The sequence below is a fragment of the Mauremys mutica genome, chromosome 7 (genome assembly GCF_020497125.1).
Source record: "Mauremys mutica isolate MM-2020 ecotype Southern chromosome 7, ASM2049712v1, whole genome shotgun sequence".
NCBI classification, from domain to species: domain Eukaryota; kingdom Metazoa; phylum Chordata; order Testudines; family Geoemydidae; genus Mauremys; species Mauremys mutica.
In genome coordinates, this window is record NC_059078.1 from 42,313,452 (window position 1) to 42,335,962 (window position 22,511).

The 22,511-nt window shown below is 38.3% G+C and overlaps 2 protein-coding genes across 3 annotated transcripts in view; one reads left to right on the top strand and one right to left on the bottom strand.

Annotated features, from left to right (window-relative positions):
* Nucleotides 1-22,511, top strand: part of LOC123374725 (centromere protein P) — a 339,668-nt gene that overhangs the window by 103,070 nt on the left and 214,087 nt on the right. The gene's annotated exons all lie outside the window — the stretch shown is intronic.
* OMD (osteomodulin) lies at nt 2,587-4,643 on the bottom strand (the record flags this gene model as incomplete). The annotated part of the gene is made up of 2 exons (XM_045023361.1): nt 2,587-2,897; nt 3,674-4,643. Coding segments are annotated over 2 exons (1,281 nt in total), but the record flags the coding sequence as incomplete, so codon positions are not given.

Here is a 22,511-nt window from a genome sequence, read left to right on the forward strand (position 1 = left end):
GTAAAAAATAAGTTATTTTTTTTTTTTACTGCAACAGTGTTCACGAACAATTGTTGCAAAATTTCTATATTAGTCATTTTTGCTTCTAGTTTTAAGAACTTTGTTCTGGTAAAAACATTGTTTGAAAATTTAATGTTTTTGATTTAATTGGTTCAATACATTTAACTGACTACAGGTTATCAACATTTTCTAAAAATACGCCAAAAGAAAGTCAAACTTGCTGTACTGTTGAATAATAATGAAAAATAACTACCTAGCCATTATAAATCTTAAAGTATTTTACAAAGGTGGTAAAGTATCATTATCCCGCTCATGTGATTGAAATGAATAAAGCATAAATCTGCCCAAAGCTAGAAGCAGAGCCCAGATCTCTTGGTTCCTAGTCGCATGTATCCTCCACATCATGCAACAGCTTCCTTCAGTTACTAGAGTGAAACCTCTTGAAAAAGCCCTGTGATGGCTTTTATTATTTGTTGACTGTTATAACAGGTAGCATTGTAATGCAGATTTTGTTTTACACTTTCATTTTTAGCTGGTTTTTGTGTGTGTGGTTTTTTTTTAAAATAAACTCACATAACTATCTGAACAAACTAAAACACTAAAGACAAATGTTGTATCAGCAGCAGAAGTCAGCTGTTTGAATACTACTTTTAGACGTTTCTTTTGCAGTCATTTGTGAGGAAACAAAAGCTTTTCTTTCCTGGCCATCTTTTCTGGTTGTTAACTATACATGTCATGTTGCTGGATAGGTCACTGGGTTGTCACAAAATCTAGTGTAATATATAGTGAAAAAAACAAGAATGCTTGAAGGGACTACAAATTTAATACTTGTGAAGACAAATAAAATTAGCAGGTGGTCATAGGGAACATATTTAAGTGTATATATTCTCAAGAGAAGAAGCATATGCCAATACTGAGAAGCCATGTCAACATGTTATTGCTATTGAAGTTAATCATCAATCTCTTGAATTTGTAGTATCCAGCTATGCACACTTTTTATATTTACTGCTGGATTTACTATAGGTATAAAACACAAAATTGAAACTAAGTTTTACGTTAGTCTTAAAGTGTCAGCAGTTTGAGGAAGCATGTACAATGTTTCTAACTATACTATATTTAAGTGGTCTTAATGTTCGTTAAAAGCTGTGACCAAGATTTAAAAAATGTCTGCCTAAATTGAGACTCATGTTTTAAAAATAGTAGTCTACATTTATAATGTATTACAGAAAAAGAGAAAAGTCATGCTACATAGTGTTTTCCTGAAATACAACAAAAAGCATGAAATGATTAATTCCATTTAAATTGAAATAATGGATAGGTAGAACATAAATATTTTTGATGTAAATAACAACCAAAAACATATCTCAAAGATCTGGACACTGAATCACTTGATGCCCACAATAACTGATCAACTGAAGCCTGTTTTTATAAAGGAGATGCACTTGTAGATTTACAAGCAAAATATATTGTGTATCTTTATACAATTCATAGGGCATTGTAAAAAAAACCAAAAACTTATGATTAAAATTTTCTAAAGTTTTAAAACAAATATGTCTATTATGCATCCAGTTGAAAATGAAAGTACAGTCACATATGACATATGAAAGCAGAGAGGTGTCTGAAAAATTAAAAAGGCATAAAAACACAGCTGTATGGTTTAAACAGGGATGAAAGTAAACACCTTTTTATGTCTAATAAGCATAGCATTATTCTTATTTAGTTAGTTTTCTATATTTTAACCACCAGGGCTGCTTTTCTAAAGGATAATTTGCGAAAATTTCCTATGTCACCCAGGATACATTCTCTTATGAAACAAAAACCAGTTTTATCCAAGCACTGTTTAAAAGAACAAAATATGTAGTATGTGCTTTTGAATGTATAATGGCACAGGAAGTAAAGTAACATAACTTATTCATCTATGGAAAAAAAGGAATAAGGAATAAAATCTATATCAATAGTTATTGTGCAAGCTAGATCAGAAAATATTTTTGTTTTTTCTAATGTCTTTTTAATGTTGCTATGTTTTATATGACAACTGCTATTTAATGAATCTTCTCTCTAATTCTAATGTTGCTATACTGCACTAACTTGAAACTTTATTAAGAAACTACTCATTGTGCATTTTCCTTTGAATTTAGATATACAGATACTGCACAAATGATGCAGACCAGTTTCACAGTTAAGGTCCTAAACGTTTTTCTCAAATTAAGAGCATTTTATACTTTCAGTTGTGTTAAACCAAAACCACTCAGTATATATTTTAATTTTAAATCAACAAAAATATATGCAAAAAGTTTAGCCCAAATTGCAAAACTACCATAAACAAGTTCTCTTCTGAGTTGGAATGTGAGTGAAAGGGAAAGGGTAATGATTGGTACAGTCAAGGATTAGTTCACTCACCTAATAATTAGTTGCTGGGAAAAGTTTAGAAAGCACTGTTGTATATACTTGGAATCTGATTTAACCACTATTGAGCAGATACAGAAAAATTGTTTACACAGTTCATATTGCTCATAACTCCCTTTCAGTGCCCCAAATTATTCACCTCTTTTATTTATACTTTCCTTGTACTTTATAATTACTTCATTAAAAGTAAGGATGAAAGTAGTCATCTTCTCTTTCTCCTTCTTCATGACCGTCTTCTGTTTCATGACCATCTTCTGCTTCATCATATTCTTCTGGTGTTAAAAATCTGTGGACAACTGGAGTTCTCAGTTGTGTTGATTGACTGACACTACCTTTTTGTTCACCATAATAAATAATGCGTATGTGGGGAAAGCAGAAGAATGCATATGTGCTTATTGGAGCTGTAAGCTTATTTTGGTCCATCCGAATATAGGTTAAATGATTGATATTCCTTGGATCAATAGAAGGACACATCAAAGTAATATTTATAACTGTAAAAGAGTGAAAAATATTAGTTTAAACACTGAAAATATTAAGAGAACTCAGATTTCTTTAAAATCCACTTTTTCATAGCTAGAAACAGGAATAATACCCACCCATGCAACTGATGTAAAATATTGCTATTATTCTGCCTCTAAATTAGAGTTCCATATATGGAAAAATCAGTAACAGAAATAGCTTTTGATCAAGTAGAAGGGGGAAGGTTTGTGGTGTTAAAATGACCTAGAATAGATTATTTTAATGTAAGGGAAATGTACTAATAGTTGCCTCTTTCTATATAAATGTTTATCAAATGTCTTTACTACAAACAATTTTTAAATAATAAGCTAGACTTGTTAGTTGATTTTTATTAGAGGAAGCTGGAGCAGAGTCTGACAGAGAGCCTGCTCAGAGGTGATAGGAAGATGGCAGAAGTACAAATCTTCTGCAGTGTTTCCTCCATTGATTGTCCAAGATAACTAACAATTCAGAGCATTCCTTGGACAAGCTGTGGAACTAGGGCTACTATAAAGCCCTATGCCCCAACTGATGGGACCCTCCAAAAAGGGCAGGCCGAGGTAACCTGCATTACAGCAAGGCAGAAACCTCCTTGTGTTAGGAAGACTGAATATAGCCCAGTAGTGTTGGCGTTGAGTTTAGGTTAAAAGTCAGTAAGTCTTTGAGTAATAAGCAGAAAAATTATGCAAAAGTAATGCAAAAGAAAAAATGTTACAGATATAGAAACACCTCTCTCATTTTTATAAAGGACTAATAATAATCAACATACATTCAATGTCATTGTCTTCAATATACAAATGCTGCAGACTTCTTGGAATATAGAATGCTTGCTTCAGCTTGTTGTGTCCAAGATTGAGCTCTACAAGGTTGGAAAGGTTAAAAACATTATATGGGACTTCCTGCAGGTTGTTGTGTGACATTCTTAGAGCAGTTATTTTTGGAAGTCTATTGAAATAGTTTTCTGGAATGTAAGAAATTGAGTTATTTTCGAGAGACAGATATATAAGTGAAAATGGGAGATCAGGAGGCATAGACTGTAATCTGTTGTTGCATAGGTTGATCTGCATTAGATTTTTCATATTTGAAAAGTATTTTCCTTTGAGTAGGGAGTCATCAAGATAGTTATTGCAGAGATCAAGCATGGTCACATTTACTAACCCTTGCAGGGCATTTCCAGGTAATCTGGAAATCTCATTGGAACTGAGAAAGAGTCGTTCTAGAGAGCTGGGAAGAGGAAATGGAAATTCATCCAATTTATTGTGTTCTAAGTGAAGTTGCACAAGATTTGAAAGTTTGGCAAAAACACCATGATCAATCATATGAGATTTAATTTTGTTATGGCTAAGGTTAATTTCTCTCAAGGTAGTGGCATTAACAAAAGATTCTGCAGTCACAGCTTCAATGTCATTATGCTGAAGATAGAGTTGTTGGATATGGGAAGGAATATGTGGTATCATCTTAAGTTTCCGATGGTCACAGTACATTGATAATGGAAAAGTTGGTGGGCAAAAGCATTCTTGAGCACACTTGGCTGGAGTAGGAAAATGAGGAACTACATATTCTACACTGGGATTAAAATGAAAAATAGGTGGGTAATCATCATCTGGCTCTTGGTCATATTCATCCTCAAAATCATAACCTTCATGCTGACCAATGACCATAGCTCCAAATAGAAGAGGGATAATTGATAGTTGACATAGAAACCTCATTTTTTTGGTTTCATGTAGTACCCTGTTGAGAAGAAGAAACAAAATTCATAAATAGATGAAACCATATTTAAATTCCAATATAAGAAAAAAGTGTAATTATTTTTTAAATTAGGAAAAAATAATTATTGTAGGGAACATAAAAATTTAGCTTGTATAATTACCACCAAAAATTATTATTCTTTCAATTTTGTATTTTCTAAGGCACCTATTAACGTGGCCTTCAAACAAGTGAATTGCAATCTTTCCATATTTTTTTCCCTCTCTGGGGCCCAAATCCTAAAGCCCAGGTCAAGTGTGGTGCTAGAGGGTTCTATACCAATTGGGGGTGGGAAAAAGGGAATTTTCATTCTCCTCTTTTTCACTCTACAGATTGCACAGACATAGTGTGGGGGGGAAGGGGCCATTATTGCAGCCTGAGGCTATGTCTGCACTACTGCCGGATCGACGCTCTGGAGATTGATGTACCAGGGGTTGATTTATCAGGTCTAGTGAAGACCCACTAAATCGATGGCAGAGTGCTCTCCGATCGACCACAGTACGCCACCCGGAACAAGAAGAGTAAGGTAAGTCGATGGGAGAGTGTCTCCCATCGACGCAGTGCGGTGTAGACACCGCAGTAAGGCAACCTAAGCTATGTCGACTCCAGCTACGTTATTCACATAGCTGGAGTTGCGTAAATTAGGTCGACTTACCGTGGTAGTGGCGATATAGCCTGAGAGTTGCACTGGAATCCATGGACATTGCATTCTTTTCAAGGTGAAGAGGGGGAATTTGCTAATGGAGGCACAGGCACAGCCCTAAAATTCTATTTTAAAGTGACGTGGGTGGAGTTTCTATGGAGTACAGTAAACATCCTGATGTTCTAACTAGTTCCACAGACTGTTGGGTTTCCTACGCTTGTTGGAGTCTGTGGACAGTTTTTACTCCACAATCTGAATGAGGGAAAGGGCATGCGATATAAATAATTAAGAAAATACAATTATGTCTAATACCATTTTGGTAGTTTTTAGCTAACTGGTAACTTTTAAAAAGGAAACTTTTCATAGGTTGAGGAATGCTCAAAGATCGTGAAAGATAGTACATTTGTTTTAAATGTACATTTCTTTATGGAATAAGCAGTCAATCTGTGCAATTCATTGTGACAGTTTTGAGACAAATATTGGCTAGATTTTAAGACTATATACCTTAATTGCTATGAAAAACATTTACAGCTATATTAGAAGGATACTGCTTCTGGGTATCAACTGACCACCTGTCAAGAAGGCATTTCTCCCCTCACATATAGCACAGCATAAATTAATTCTAATAATAATACTACGCTCTTAAATAGCACTTTTCATCCATACATCTCAAAGAGGAACAAAGAGAAGTGACTTGTCCAAAGTCACCTAGTAGACCAGTGCTAGAGTCAGGAAAAGAACTCAGATCTCCTGAATTCCAGTCCAGTGCTCTATCCACTTCACCACATTGCCTCCAATTAGCTATGGTTAAAATATTCAAACTTATCTGATTCCATATATACACATTTAAATAGTAGCCGCAGCTTCTATTGGTAAATGAGGATGCTGAGTACTTGTCAAGACTAGGACTTTAAACAGCTTTCCTGGTGACCATCTCACTGCACAATTACTCAAGGTCTTTAGCTGCAATTCTGTACTGCTTCTGGATGAGATACAGAACCTTTTTCATATTATTACATGCAGCAAAAGTTCCATAGCATCATTTCCAGGTAACTTGGAATTCTGTATAATGCCGAATCCATCCTGACCACAGTTGGAGGTTAATGTTGGATGCTACCAGGCATTGTGGTAGCAGACATTTCTTATGCCTTCAGTTGATTCAAACAAATCATGAAAGTTAGAGATGAAAATAGTATTAAATCATCCAGTCCATTTCTGTACAAATTCAGAATGGTTTCCTAAGGCACAGTTCCTGCTGTTCTCTCCAGTCTAGTTGCAAAAGTCCTAAATTAAGGGTTTTTCACCACTTAGAAAACTATCCCTAAGCCTTATCTGACAGGATCTCAGGAAGATTTTCCTGGTAGTCTATTTTTATTCTGTCAAAGAGCTGGTTGACACAGCTTTTGTAACACTATAAATATATGGGTTATACATTTTCCGTTTGTTTGGGAACTGTCATTAATTAATTGAACTTACCGTATCAAAGAACAAATATTACGTATTACTTACATAGTACAATATGCTGGAGTTATTAATACACATTATAATACTGCACTGGAAATGCATCTTAAATTGTGAATGAAATGAGTTAATTGCAGAAAAAATGTGAGTGTAACATTGTCCCTGAAGGTATAATAGTTCTTGACACTGCAAGTAATGAAAAATACTTTATGTACAAGTGGCAGGCAAAAATTGATAGGAGCTTATATTGTCTGCTTTTGGTGACATTTTGAGTTCTATTTTGCTATTAATGTAATGTTTGTACTTAAACGCCCATTTCAAAAAGGAAAAAAAAATCCAGTTGTTATTACTGCGTTGCACAACTGAGTTTTCTGCCAACCCACAGGTTTAAAACATAGTCAATCAGTAGATTATATCCCAAAAAACTATGCCAAAGAATGTTCAAGATGCAAAATTAAGCATTTAAAAGCTTAGTAAGTGCCAGAATTAAGATTGGGTTAATTTGTCCCTTTTGTGCTTCTGCATTATGATAGTCTTTAATTTCATGGTCATAAACTGTTTTCCACAAAACCTCTGCCTGATTCAGTGCACAGGATGGGTGATACTCACTAAATGGGGAGCTATTCACTGTTTATTTCTATTCTAATCATTCATCATGTGGCCCCAGGTGTTATTTACTGGATGCCATCCAAACTCTGTACCGAATACAAAATTATTAATTTCCTCCTAGGCTTTTCTATGGTGCTTTCATTGTATCTTAGTTCTTCACAGACATTAATATATCATCACAATGCCCCCGGGAGGTGATGGTGGTATTGCCATTTTACAAACCAAAATTGTCAAAAATGTCAGCTAATTTTGCATGCCCAATTTAGGAAGCGCCTGGCTTGATTTTTCAGAGTATTTAATATTTTATAACACTTGATCTATTCAGAGCCAAACTACTGATGTCAGTTGCAGCTGTGAGTGCTGTTCACTTCTGCAAATCAGACTTCAGATGTTTCACGTTAGATACCCAAATTTCAAGTAACACATAGTGGCCATCTGTGAAAATTTTGATTTTCATGCCTTGCCTGGTGATGCATAGCTCTGGCAGGGACAGGGAGAAAATACAGTTCTCCAGGGTGGCATTACACTGCCTTTACTACAAAACTATCCTCTCTTTTCCTGCAGTCTCAGCGTCCTTTACTACACGCCTTCCAACATCTGCAAAAAATGAGGTGGGATTCTACTGACAAAAGCCTCATTCGCACCACAACTCTGATTAATTTCCAGAGCATGATCCATTCTGTGCACTGAATGAGGTCGTGTTCTGTGGAAAAAAATGTTATGTGATCTCATAAATAAAGGCTGCATCATAATACATATGCACAAGGGAGGCAATTGCATGCACAGCCTTATTTCTGGCATCTCCTAACTTTTAAGTGGTTGATTTTGAAATATTAATGTTGTAATGTAATTTTTAATGTAATTTCATAATTTTTAATGAAACTTAACAACAGATAAAACAAACATTTCATCATATTGACCTTCAACATGGGTCCTCAGGAGGGTTGGCATCTTTAGATTAACGGTGGAACTGTGTACCACTTGAGTAAATTGTAGCAGTAGAAGGCCATTATTGTCTGTGTGGGTGTGCCACTAGTGTGGGAGGGAGATTTACACTTTGCCAACAGCAAATGAATGGGTTAAATTCCGAGTTTTGGAGGTTTCTGTGCTCTAGTGGTCACAGACACTCTTGCCCCTGACTCCTTCTGCTCTGATCTTCCTACCATCTCCTGTCCCCTCAGCTCCCCACCCCCAACTGTCCCCTCATGCCTCTGGTTTATTCCTGTCCCATCTTACCAGGCTCCTACCTCTATCTAGTCTCCCCCCTGCTCCTGTCCTTGTCCTCAGCTCCTTCCCAGGGTTCCCCATCTCTTTGCTGTTCTTTCCCTTTCTTGTTCCTATCCACTTGACCAATCTTCTGCCCCCCTCCTGATTCTGTTTCCTGCCCTTGTCCCCACCCTCTGCATTTCTTCCACTCCATCCCCTGTTCCTCACCTCTCTGTGTTCAAATCATGCAGCTTCTTGCTTCCCTATGCTGCCTGGGTTCCAACGTGTCCACCACAGTGACCCCGGTGGCTAGGAGGAGCAATTAGAGGGAAAGTCTTGCTCTGCCTCCAGCAGTGCAGGGGGTCTGCTCAGGCCATTGGCCATTTATTCCTCCTGAAGAAGATCTGAGAGGATGAAGAATGCTCAGTGCATATGGAATCTTAAGAAAACGTAGCTGCCAAAGTTTCTACTGCACGTGTGTGAGCTGAGAATCTTCAGAAGTTTATAAATTTGTCCAAATTTGGACAGATTTTCACAATGATGGCAAAAGGCATGTCCCTAGCACCAGGGCAATCCTTTTCCAAATTTCAAGTCTCCCCCACAAAGCATGGAACTGCTATAGCTTCTTAGTGAAATAGTTGTAAGAAATGTAACCTGGGAAAAATAACATACTTTCCCTAACCTCATTCTCAGAAACAGCTGAACCTTAAGACCTGAGTCAAAAACAAAACAAAACAAAAAGACATCCAAGATGGAAAACTTGCAACATTTTATAAGCAACTGAAAACAAAATCTTAAGGTTAAAACCAGAGTTGGCAATTTCCCAGGAAAAAGTAGTTTAGGAAAGGGCACTGGTAAACTGGGTTTAAACTGTGAAACTGGGGAAAATAAAATTATTATTAGAATATTGTGATAAAGTTCCTCCTCTACCTTGGTGGGTCCTGCGCTTATTGGCGGATTTGCTTGCCTCACAGATTCATCTTGTGGGTCGGGAAACAGCCCAAAGACCTTCCCCTCTGGTAGAAGCCACAGTCCAGGTCAATTCCTCCTGTGTTTGATCAGGAGTTGGGAGGTTTGGGGGGAACCTGGCCTCGCCCTCTACTCCGGGTTCCAGCCCAGGGCCCCGTGGACTGAAGCAGTCTACAGTGCCTCCTGGTACAGTTGCACGAGAGCTACAACTCCCTGGGCTACTTCCCCATGGCCTCCTCCCAACACTTTTTGTCCTCACCACCGGACCTGCCTCCTGATGTCTGATAACGCTTGTACTTCTCCAGCAGTATGCCTACTCAGCTTCTTGCACGCCTCTTACTCCCAGTTCCTCGCACGCACTTCCTCTCCTCTGGCTCCCTTGCTTCCTTTGGCCTGACTGGAGTGAGCCCTTTTATAGCATCAGAGTGGCCTTAATTAGAGTCAGATGCTTCAGACTAGGGCTGTCAAGCAATTAAAAAAATGGTGATTAAAAATATTACGATTAATCGTGCTGTTAAACAGTAATAGAATACCATTTATTTAAATATTTTGGGATGTTTTCTATATTTTCAAATATATTGATTTCAATTACAACACAGAATACAAAGTGTACAGTGCTCACTTTATTTTTTATTACAAATATTTACACTGTAAAAACAAAATAGTATTTTTCAATTCACCTAATAGAATTTCTGTAGTGCAGTCTCTTTAGCATGAAAGTTCAACTTACAAATGTAGAATTATGTACAAAAAACCCCTGCATTCAAAAATAAAACAATGTAAAACTTTAGAGCCTACAGGTCCACTCAGTCCTACTTCTTGTTCAGCCAATTGGTCAGAAAAACAAGTTTGTTCATATTTGCAGGAGATAATGCTGCCCGCTTCTTGTTTACGACACCTGAAAGTGAGAACAGGCATTCACATGGCACTGTTGTAGCTGACGTCTCAAGATATTTACATGCCAGATTCTTATGTCCCTTCATGCTTCAACCACCATTCCAGAGCATATGTGTTCATTCTGATGACAGGATCTGCTCGATAATGATCCAAAGCAGTACAGACCGATGCATGTTCATTGTCATCATCTGAGTCGGATGCTACCAGCAGAAGGTTGATTTTCTTTTTTTGGTAGTTTGGGTTCTGTAGTTTCTGCATCAGAGGGTTGCTCTTTTAAGACTCCTGGAAGCCTGCCCCACACCTCATCCCTCTCAGATTTTGGAAGGTACTTCAGATTCTTAAACCTTGGGTCAAGTGCTGTAGCTATCTTTAGAAATCTCACATTGGTACCGTCTTTGTGTTTTGTCATATCTGCAGTGAATGTGTTATTAAAACAAACAACATGTGCTGGGTCATCATCTGAGACAGCTATAACATGAAATGTATAGCAGAATGCAGGTAAAACAGAGCAGGAGACATACAATTCTTCCCCAAGGAGTTCAGTCACAAATTTAATTAACATTATTTTTTGAACGAGCATCATCAGCACAGAAGCATGTTCTCTGGAATGGTGGCTGAAGTATGAAGGGGCATGTGAATGTTTAGCATATCTGGCATGTAAATACCTTGCCATGCCAGATACAAAAGTGCCATGTGAACACCTGTTCTCACTTTCAGTAAATAAGAGGTGGGCAGTATTATCTCCCATAAATATAAACAAACTTGTTTGTCTTAGTGACTGGCTAAACAAGAAGTAGGACTGAATGGACTTGTAGGCTCTGACGTCATAGATTGTTTTGTTTTTGTGTGCAGTTATGTAACTAAAAAAAAACTCTACATTTGTAAGTTGCACTTTCATGATAAAGAGATTGCACTAAGTACTTGTATGAGTTGAGTTAAAAAATACTATTTCTTTTGTTTATCATTTTTACAGTGAAAATATTTGTAATAGTATAAAGTGAACACTGTACACTGTATTCTGTGTTGTAATTTAAATCAATGTATTTAAAATGTAGAAAAACATCCACAAATATTTAATAAATTTTAATTGGCATTCTATTGTTTAACAGCGCAATTAAAACTGCAATATTTTTGAGTTAATTGCGTGAGCTGCAATTAATCAACAGCCCTAATACAGACATTCCAATGTTCAGTATTATATTACATATATTAGCATGACACCTACTGCAGTTTTACTTTTTATTTGTACAAACCTAAATTAATCTCTAAATCTATTGCCTTATGTAACCGCACTTGGAATATATAACTAAAAAAGTATAATATGGAGTGTGTTAATGAAACAGTTTTTAAAATAGAAAATGTCTTGAACTGGAACTAACTAGGTTTTCACAGAGCAGTAGAAGCCATGATTTTGCCCTGGTAAAAACGACCTCAGGTGAATCGCATGCCATTCCTGGTTAAAACTGAAAATACCACAGTCTATGCACCAAACGAATTTAACTGCTCAAAACACTATAATTAAACATATTTTTATTCCGGTTTACCAGGAGATTTTACTTTTTTGAGGTATAGTCACCTGTGAAGTTTAAAGTTTTTTCCTGTCCTTCCCTACCCCCCGTTAATTAATTTAAATTTTTATAGTGATAAATTATTGTCCTGCTGAAATCATCTGAGCAATAATGTAACACAAATAACCACGGGAATAAAAGATTTGTCTAGGCCATATTTTATTGACAATAAGGAAGGAAGGCAAAGCAGAGAAAAAATAAATAAATTTGGCAGGAAAGAGGCTTTGAGCTACATCAGCAGTTACAAAAACTGTTGATGTCACAAGTCAATATGAGGATTTCCCAGACATAGTTAATAATAATTATAATTACTTCAATAATAATTTCAGGGTTTATTCAGTATTATCAGAGTCTGAAAAAGAATGAAGAACTGATACTTCTAAAAGTTGCAGAAGGCATTAGTTGTTAGTTGTATCTTCAGTAGTGAAGTCAGCCAAAGTTCTTGTTGCTCTTCGTATTCCTGGGAGGCTGAAGTTGTGGAGTCAAGAAAAAATTTTTGCCTTCTCAAAATTGAGAAAATGTGCTACTATCCAGTTAAAGTCACCTTCTTGCACTTTAAAAGATTTCAATCTGTGCTCTAGTACTTGAAAATTCTAAGCATCCAAATAATTACTTTAAAGTCTATTATTTTGAGAACCCCATACACTCATGAACATTTGTGCTTGCTTGAACAATAATATTGCAGATATATAGATGAATCAATTGTTGAATAAATTATCAAAATTGAGACAAATCGTAGTTGAAGGGGTATTGAATGGGTGCTTGAAAGAGAATTGACATTCCATTCTAAATATACCAGATGTGTGGTGTTTTTAAAGGCTAACAGGTTTGGGTCTGCTTAGTACTTAGGTATGTGACCACCTGAAAATACCTGAAGCTCTTGTCTTTCTGCTTCTCTTGATAGCAGTAATGGGGATAACCAGATTTTTACAAAGTGAGATTGTCTTGTAGAGGTAGAAAGAATAATGGTTTAATTAGGCTACAACTTTATTACTTAACTCATCTGGGAACTACCCAGCAATAATTACTACACTGCAGTTTATGATTGCTTCCCTAATTATTTTGATCCAGTGAAAGGCTGCTCTTCCATCACTGGGACCCCATTGCCCTTCTCTTGTATGAGGGTTAAGGGGCTGTGGAAATGGGGTTGTTTTCTTGCTATAACAGACATTAGGAACCTCAGCGCCATTCCACAGCTTTTTTAGGGGATGCCTTCCCCGAAGTCCACTTCCAATTCTGGTTTATCAGGGAACCAGACCATGTACAGAATGAGTACTTGCGTTGGACACCTGATGCTGTATTGTGACAATTTGAACCTTCCCTCCTGACCTACCCCACTGGGTGCCTGCGCTGCTATGGGGAAGGCAAAAAACCCCACCCCATCCTAACATATGCGATGGAACATTTCCTTCCTGGTACCAAAAAAGGAAACTAGAGCAGTGCTCACTGCAGACCAAAAAAAAATTAGTCCTTCTTTGATCCCTGGATGGGATCATGGTGTGAAAGGGGTCTCAGGCTGGAGGTGTATGGTTCATATACCCTCTCCCTGATGTACAGTTTTCAGTGGCTTACCTGAATCCTGCCAGCTTGCCCACCAGTTCAGATGATATCTTTCTCCCCTCTCAGCGTGTCCCTTTTGGAGTTGGGAGAGGGGACCCTTAAACACCCGCTACTCTCTTCCCACCAATCCAGACAAAGTCCCCCAGTCTTGAGATGACAGGTTACATTCATGAGACCTTACTGACAGTGTACCGGTAATAGTCACCACTCTGTACCCACCTGCATGCTGTCTTTGCTTCCTTCTCCGCTCCCCCCCCCCCCCCCACTTACTAATGTTAAGGATTTCCAATACAATATTTGGTTACATTTAGCCTTTTTTCTTTAGTGCTCCTCTCACCCAAATCAGTTGCTGGCAGTCTTTTTATCTTTTCCTTTTCTGCCTGGTCTTCAGGAGGAGGGAAGTCTAGTTCATTCTCTCTACGCTCACTGCAGCTGCTGGGTGGAATAAAGTTAATCCCACATCCCTTTCTCTGTCCTTCCTCAGCTTTTCTCCTGTTATGAGGAGGGCCTCTCACATATCTTTACTCCTGTAGTGTTTAAGTGATTTCTTTGCATGACTCGTATGTTTTCTTTACACAGAAAACATCCTGCAATGAAGTGCTTCCAGTGTTCAGCTGATATTTTACCCAGCTTTACAATGTGCCTTTAAGGCTGAAAACAATTTAAAAAAAAATTTAAAAACACTTTTATACATTGTGTAAGAATAGCTAAAATATTTGTATGAAACAGATAAAAGCTGAGAAATAAGCACTTGCTTTTGGATAACTGAAGGTATTATTTATGGAAAATGGACAGGTTGAGTATTGGTACAACACAGTGTTAGATTATCTTTCTTTGCTGATAGTTGATGATTATTTGATTTCTAATTTCATCTAGACAAAGCAGATAATAATAACTGTGATATGAACCAAAAGTGCATCTTAAGAAAGGGGTACACTTAGTTACTTTATTTTTTGTTTTTTTAGGGTGAATGATGAAAGTCGTTCTGGATAAATCACCGCGATTGTTTTATTGTATTAGATAGTTCTAATGAGGCACTTCATTTTGCTTTTAGTTTGATGAAAGAACTACATTACTACCAACCCCAAGCAGTCAAAAAATGACTCTAGCCCCCAACTCATGAGACTGACTTCAAAATAATGAGATTTTTTTTAAATGTTATTTTTACTTACTTTCTAACTTTTGAGCCTTTAGGGTGCACTTGTTTCATGTTTTCAAGCTTTTCTTTACAACCAAGAGGGGTAGACATTTAAAAAAAAAATTAAGATGAGGCTTTCATGCATTATCATGATTCCAGTATTGGGGACTTACATAATTTTATTTTTTTTTAATCATGATAAAATCGTGAAAGTTATCAACACTGGAAATATCATAAAGAAGCTATGTATATTAGAAAAACTGAACTGAAAAAGGAAGCTTGCAAGAAGAAAAATTATAAATCCTATGTACTTTATTATTAAATATGCTATAACTATTAGAAGCACAGTCACTGTACTACATTAGTTGCCAAAGATTATGGTGAACTACATGGGTACTTCAAATCTTATAAAAAAAATCTGAGGGATTGAATTTGTGAATAATAAAAAATAATTCAATTTAAATATCATTTTATTGATCCAGTTTGTAAATTGTTTTTTGTTGTTTAAAAGTTTGTTTTTGATGCAAGTCTATGAATATGATGGATTGATGGAGTAGCTGCACTTTATTACCAAAGCCAAATGAAGCACATACGCACACTTGAAACACGCTCCATGTAAAGATATATTCAAATTACTTTGAAGGCATGCAATTTAAATTATAATTCCATACCTGATTAAATTTTTCTCTAGTTCCCAGACAGTGGTCGTGTTGCAAATCCTCTTGAGATAAAATACTCAAGATCTGATATGATGCTCTTAAAATCTACAATGGGAAAGGACTGTGTCGTTTTGAATTGTAGTAAAGCACTGCACTTGAAGTGTAATTTGCTATAGAAGATTGCAGGGTAGATTAAAATTGTGTGTTCCTTTTTGTTGCACAAACTATCTTGGATACAAATAAGGCTATATTTTGTGACCCTGGTCAAGTTTATGTGGTTTGATCTTGTTCTCTCTTTATTTTTGGTTTGAGGTGAGGTAGGAATTTCCTTAACATGAAGAGTGAAGAGGGGATTAAATTTAACACCATGTACCGAAAGCTGTTTCAGTGATCATGCTGAACACTTTTTTCCCTTTTTTTCTGTTTGTTTACTGTTTGGAAAGTCCAATACAATTAGGCTGCAATCTAGTGTTTCCTACACACATTTGCTAATTTTATTACAATTAATTTCAATTCCATGAAAATTTTTATTACTAATTTATTTTATAGTCAGATTGCAAAGAAATAGAAAACGATGTACTTCGAGCTGAAACTTAGCGTTGGCTTGAAGGTGACTTATTTTCCTAAATCACCTTTGACTTGAGTTTAGGCCACAATGATTGTAATACATGAAATGTGGACTTATTGACTCTCTCTGTTCAAATCATGAGAGTTGGTTAGATTTTCAGTCTGTATTCTGATATGAACTCTCAAACACAAAGAAGTTCTTTTTTAGTATTACATAATGTATTGGGGGTTATTTATTGTTTAGTTTTTTGTGAACTCAGAAACTGCTGATTTGAAACAGCAGAGGTCTGTACTCTGCAAAATACTCACATATAACCACCCTGAGAAACGTCAAGATATAGAGAAACAAGTTGTTCAATGGATATCATAACTACCTAAAGAAGTAGGGTAGATCAATCAGGGATGGGATGGGCCCTGATTTTGATGTAAGCCCAAAAAGAAAGGAATGTCTTTGATACTACTTGTACATATAGGCTCCATTTATACCCATTTTCCTTCTCTAGCCCGTATTCTGAGCCTATACGCCCCAGGAGTTCCCCTTCTCTACAGAGTATACATGGCTCATATGAAGAGGCAATGGGCTTCTGTATAGAGATGGGAATGAATCTTCTAAGAATGGGTAGGCAGCTCATGATCCCAGAAAGGGGGAAAATAAAACAACTATTGGGGGTAATACTATGGGGAACTCTCTTGGAAGGATCAACACACTTGAACTGAAAGGCATCCCCTCTACCAATTTGGCATTGGAATCTGTGTATGGGAAAGACTGAAGAATAATTTCAAGCCACAGAGTTCTGAAACCTTCAGCCTTAAAGGGATCCTGCTTTATACTTATGAGAAAATAATGCCACTCCCTGCAGTGCCAACTTTCTACCTCTAATCTGAAATCTATTGATCCCAAGACCAAGAGCAGAGATTGCTTGATATTGTAAGCCTCTGTATCCAAAGCTAATCCATGGGGCACGTGTTCCTTAATGCCATGTCCTCTGGAACAATTTAAGGAACTGATCATGAGGAAAGACTTTATAGCAAGAGCCAGATCAGGAACCACACCATAAGGGAAGACCTTTGATAAGGAGACAGTATGAGGAGGATCCTTATCAACAAAAATTTTATCACCAGGGTCTGAATATGGCATTCTGACCAAAATGGCAGGTTCCACTGTGGATAAGATGGCCTTATTGACTCTCTGCAGGGCACTCCCATGACATACAAGCCTAGCCAAAAAAAACCTATCTCCATCACCATAAGAGAGGTGTTTCAGCCTCCAGATCCAAAGATGTTGTATTGAACGATAGGATGTAAGACAAAGATAGATCTCCTGATATTCCAGGTACATTGTCAGAAGAGGAGAAACCAATGTTGATAGAACATACATAAGAAACACACCTGGAGTTTGAGGGTCAGACCTCGCAGATTACATTGTGAGGTTCTCAATGGTTCTGTCCCCTTCAGAGGATATAGTTCTTTTTCATCAACTGACAGAACAGATTGTAGCCATGCCATCAATAGCTATGGAGGAGACTTCACACCCAGTTTTGGACCTCTTGGGTTCATACTCCAGAAGCAGCATTATTTTGCCTTTATTGGATGGAGTTTTGCAACCTGCCAAATCCTGAGCTGATGGTGTCAAATTTGCAGATGAACTGAAGCTCTGAGCTGTTTCTCCTCCCTTGGTGTTCACACCTCAACTGCTAGAAGAGGGCCTCATCCTCCCTGATTGAACTAACCTCATTATCTTTTCAAAGAGAAACTGCTGAGCTTCAGTTCATCTGCAGATTTGACACCATCAGCTCAGAGTTAAACAAAGACTGTGAATGGCTAGCCAACTACAAAAGCAGGTTCTCCTCCCTTGGTGTTCACACCTCAACTACTAGAAGAGGGCCTGATCCTCCCTGATTGAACTAACCTCGTTATCTCTAGCCTGACTCACTCTTGCTTGCATATTTATACCTGCCTCTGGAAATTTCCACTACATGCATCCAACGAAGTGGATATTCACCCACGAAAGCTCATGCTCCAATACGTCTGTTAGTCTATAAGGTGCCACAGGGCTCTTTGCTGCTTTTACAGATCCAGACTAACACGGCTACCCCTCTGATACTTGTATTTACACTGCATCTGCTGCTTAGCTGAAGAATTGAGCAGGGTTGGAGCAGAGTCCCATGCTCAGTGGGTTATCTCGTTCGACTGCAGGCTGACTAGGGGGAAAGAAGTGGGGTCTGAAGCTTCTCCCGCTGTCTCAGACCTGCAGGGAGGGCTAAACGGTGCCCCAGACCTGCGGGGAGGGCTCAGTTCATGTGGCCCCTGATTGGCACATTCATCTTCTCCCATTAGCCGTTTTGAGCAGCATTTGTAGCAGCATTAGAGGAAGTTCTCCCATATCCGTGACCTGTATTAGACCACCAATTGGCTGGAGAAATGATTGGCACAGAGCTGAGACTCCCAGTCAGTCCCTGCTCTGGTCCATTCTTTCTAAAGTTGATGTTTTTAAGAAGCTGTGAAGTCCAGCTTTATCCAGATGTTAAATGTAAGGTGTGATATTTGTTACCATCCTTTTCATAGATTGTGTTTTGGTTTGTTTTTTCCAGATCTGTTTTTAAACTATAACTTTTAACATGTAGGGATTTTGTAAATTCTTCAGTATGTGTGCTGATAGCAAGCCTAACTGCACTGAGATTTGAGAGCTAGAAAGTTAATCCCAAAATGGACAAAGGCTCATGAAGAATAGAAGCTCAGTAACACCACTAATACAAAAAACTACACTTAGAGAATTCTCTGTGAGAGCTTTGGTTCCCCAAGGGGTCATGCTATACCACATCCTTCCTAACAAACAACACTTTCTTAAATTCTGAGAACAGAGTTCAATTTAGAAGATAGGTATATGTCTAGGATTAATAACTTTAGGAAACTGTTAGTGAATATTATGTACATTGTTTCACTGTTCAACATTTGCTTTTGCTCTCTTAATTTATAAGTCATTTTGTTTCACAGGCAAAGATTAAATTTCAGATTTGCAGACGTTAAAATATGCAAGATTGAAGCTGTTTGAATGAAAGGGTGGGGATGATTTAACTTTTTTGGCAATGACAGTACCAATTTGCAGCAATGAGCATCTGGTTTTGAAAAAGCAATCTTACAGCAGATGTTTTTGTTTTAGTTTTCTACGAACTTATTTCCATGTTAGGAGCTTTAAAAGAGAGCATAGTAGTGAATTTTTTTTATTTAGTTTTCTTGGACATAAAGATTTGTTGTTAAAGCATGGTTAAAGCACAGTTGTTGAGGCTTGACTAGTCTCCATATGCACAGGATATTTAAGCTTGAAACAGTGTGATTTAAAAATTGTCTGATATAGTTTAATATGTCCATAGATGTTTCAGATTTGTTACTATTGCATTGGAAGTGTATGATGCATTTTTGTTGATCTCATCAGCTCTCTGGGTGTTATGATATGTATGGAGATGTCTCATATGAAGTTTAAATTATTATTTTTAATTTCAAATGGCAAAAATTAAATTCTTAGCCAAACCATAGTGCCCAAAGACAAATAGCTGCAGATAAATAGATTCAGAGGCAATTCAGAATCTAGTGTGGTGCTTCTGAACTGTAGGCTGCACAAAGACAATAAATGGGGTAGTGAGGTGTTGGAAAAATTTAATTTAATTCTTAGAGAAATAAAATTAAATTTCTAGAATAACTTTTGGGTGGCCATAACCTTCAAAGTTTCTGAGTTCAAATGCATTAGTTGTAGAAATAGTAGTTGCATTTTTTAAACTTATCATTATATCAGAGATACATATTTTATTCTTACTTTTATAGTGAATGTAAGCAGGTCATGAAAATTTTTGAATTTGAATAAGGGGTCACCAACCTGAAAAGATGAAGAAACCTGGTGTGGTGCATTAAAAATAGGACTCGATATCATGAGTTGTTCATAAATACACAAGCCAATGACAAAACATTGTCCTGCATGAAATTAAATATTGAGTGGTGATTTGAGAGCTTTGCCCAGTATCAACCTAAATTCTTACCATCCCCAACTGGAAATGGACATTCCATAGTCTAGTAAATTGGCCATTTAAGAAATAAAATGTGTATACTAGTGAAACTGCACAGTTTACAGACAGCCTCCCCTATGAATAATTAAAGTTTTTTAAAACATCCCTTTTCCTTCTCTGGTAATGCTGGCACTCTTCCCAAAATTAAACAAAATGAGGTAGAGTCATGTTTCAAGATGAAGCTTTTTTCCAAAAGGCACATAGTTAGAAATAGTATTTTTCTGTAAACAGTTCAGGAGACCAGCTAACTGCCTCATCCAGTCCACCCACTAAATAAGTTGCACATGAATGGCTCTTCTGGGTTTTTGAGCAGGCACAAGTTCCAGAGACTACATCTTTTAGAAGCAAGGCCTTAGCAGCATTTGCGGGTATAGGAGTTGTTGGAATTCCAGCTCTATTCATAGGCTAGATATATTAATCTGTCCAAGAGAGGGTGTGTGGCGAGCCTGGCACCGCAGCGCCCCTTTGTGGCAGGGGTGGGATGGGGTGTTGGCACCTCACCGCTCTCCAGTCCTTACATCTGCCTCCCTTCGGGCGGGCGGTTAGGGCCTCCCAGCCTTCTTCCCCCCCATTGGCTCTGTCTGGTGGGGCAGCGAGGCCTAGCGGCCTGAGTCCATACCCCCCACCACCACGAGCATGGTAGTGTGGCCTAGCGGCCCGAGTCCATACAACCCCCTCTCATGAGCAGGGTAGCACTGCCTAGTGGCCAGAGTTCATACACCCCCTTCTTACGAGTGGGGTAGCACGGCCTAGCGGCTAGAGTCTATACAACCCCTCTTATGGGTGGGGTAGCATGGCCTAGCGGCCAGAGTCTCTAGGTTCCCTCATGGTTCAGGGGTGAGGGAGTAGGGGGACTCGGGCCCTGATAGTGGCAAGCCTTTCTTGCCACTCACTCAGTGGGGATCCGCCTGCAATACAGCTCTAACGCCATTTGTCTCTAGAGTTCCCCATGGTCACTTCCTACCGTGAGTACCAGTTCATATGCAACGCAGGGTCCTCCGGTCTGTTTCTCCCCTGTGACGTCCTCCGTTGGGGTCTCAGGTAGTGCCTTTGGTTGGCTGACTCCTGGATCCTGGTGCGCAGGCTCTTCCTCTTCAGGAGCTGGCAGTGTGCGTCCTTCTCCTCCAGTGGTCAGCCCCAACGGAGCTGGTCTGCAGGGTTTTATATCTGTTCTCCAGTTGGAGCATGCCCAGCAGAGCTTCCGGGGTGTGGCTTCCTCTGCTAGGAAGGAAGGGTTAACTCCTGAGGTACCAGTGCGGGTCCGCTCTGTCCCGTCACAGGGTGGCAGAAAAAAATAGCCAAATGGATTGCATTTGGAACCAATAAGCTGTCTGTGTAAAGACCTAAGCCTGTCCATTCAAATACAAAGTCATTGCATATAAGAGGTTCACAACTTCCAAATATTGATTCTGGTTATCTGGCCTTTAACATAATAGACATCTAAGCTTTGATGCAAATAAATCCCCTATTCAGATAGCTGCATGTGAAACTTTACCTTGCTAAAGGCCTGTTCCAGCTCACATTCACATCAATGGCAAAAGCTCTTTCCCAAAATGGTTTCTGGGAAAAGAAACAAAAAAGACTAATCCCCTAATTTGTTCACCATGACTTTCCTTTATGGTTCTTTCATCCAAGGAGATGTCAAAACATTATTTTTCCATCTTAACTGCTATTTAATTGGAGAAAAGATGACATTCTGGGGACCTACTGCATTGTAGGAAAGGGAGGGCATTTATTTGACAAACTCACTGAGAATAAATCTGATGAAATTCAGGATGTCCTGTGAAATGTGCGATATCTGAAGCATGTGGTGGTTGCTCCAAACTCTTGTTTGGTAATTCATTATTTAGGACTGACAATCTCAGAGCTTGTTTTGAGCTGTGTTGTACCTGGGCAAGATAGCATTTTTTATTGTACTAACTTCTGTTGGAGAAAGAGACAAGCTTTTGAGCTTATATAGAGCTCTTCTTCAGGTCTGTGTAAGCTTGAAAGCTTCTTTCTTTCACCAACAGAAGTTGATGCAATAAAAGATATTACTTCATCCATCTTGTCTCTAATTGCAGACTTTGACCTACAGGCCTATGCTTTCCTTTTGGTTGAATAATTTAGTTGTTCTTCGAGTGCTTGCTTATGTCAATTCCATTCTAGGTGTGTGCACAGTTGTTGGAGACTTTTGCCTTAGCGGTATCTGTAGGGCGGGGTTTGGCCCCCTTGAGTGCCGCACTCATGCATTGGTATATCAGGCGCTGCCTGCCCTATGCCCTCTCAGTCCCTTCTTACCGCCCATGGTGGTTGATCGGAGTGCCTCTTTCCCTTGCTTTGCAAATGGTCAGTGGTTTTTCTCCTACTCCTGAACCTTGTGTTCCAGCTGTATATCGTTTGTAGTAGATTAGTTAGTAAGTAGCTGTTAGGTACTGTAGTTAGTCGGGTAGGGTCCCAGTGAGACTTTGCCTCAGGTAGGGCATGCCCGGGTCTGTGGGTTTTAAGCCCTGCTCTGACTGCAACAGGTCTATGCCTGTTAGAGAC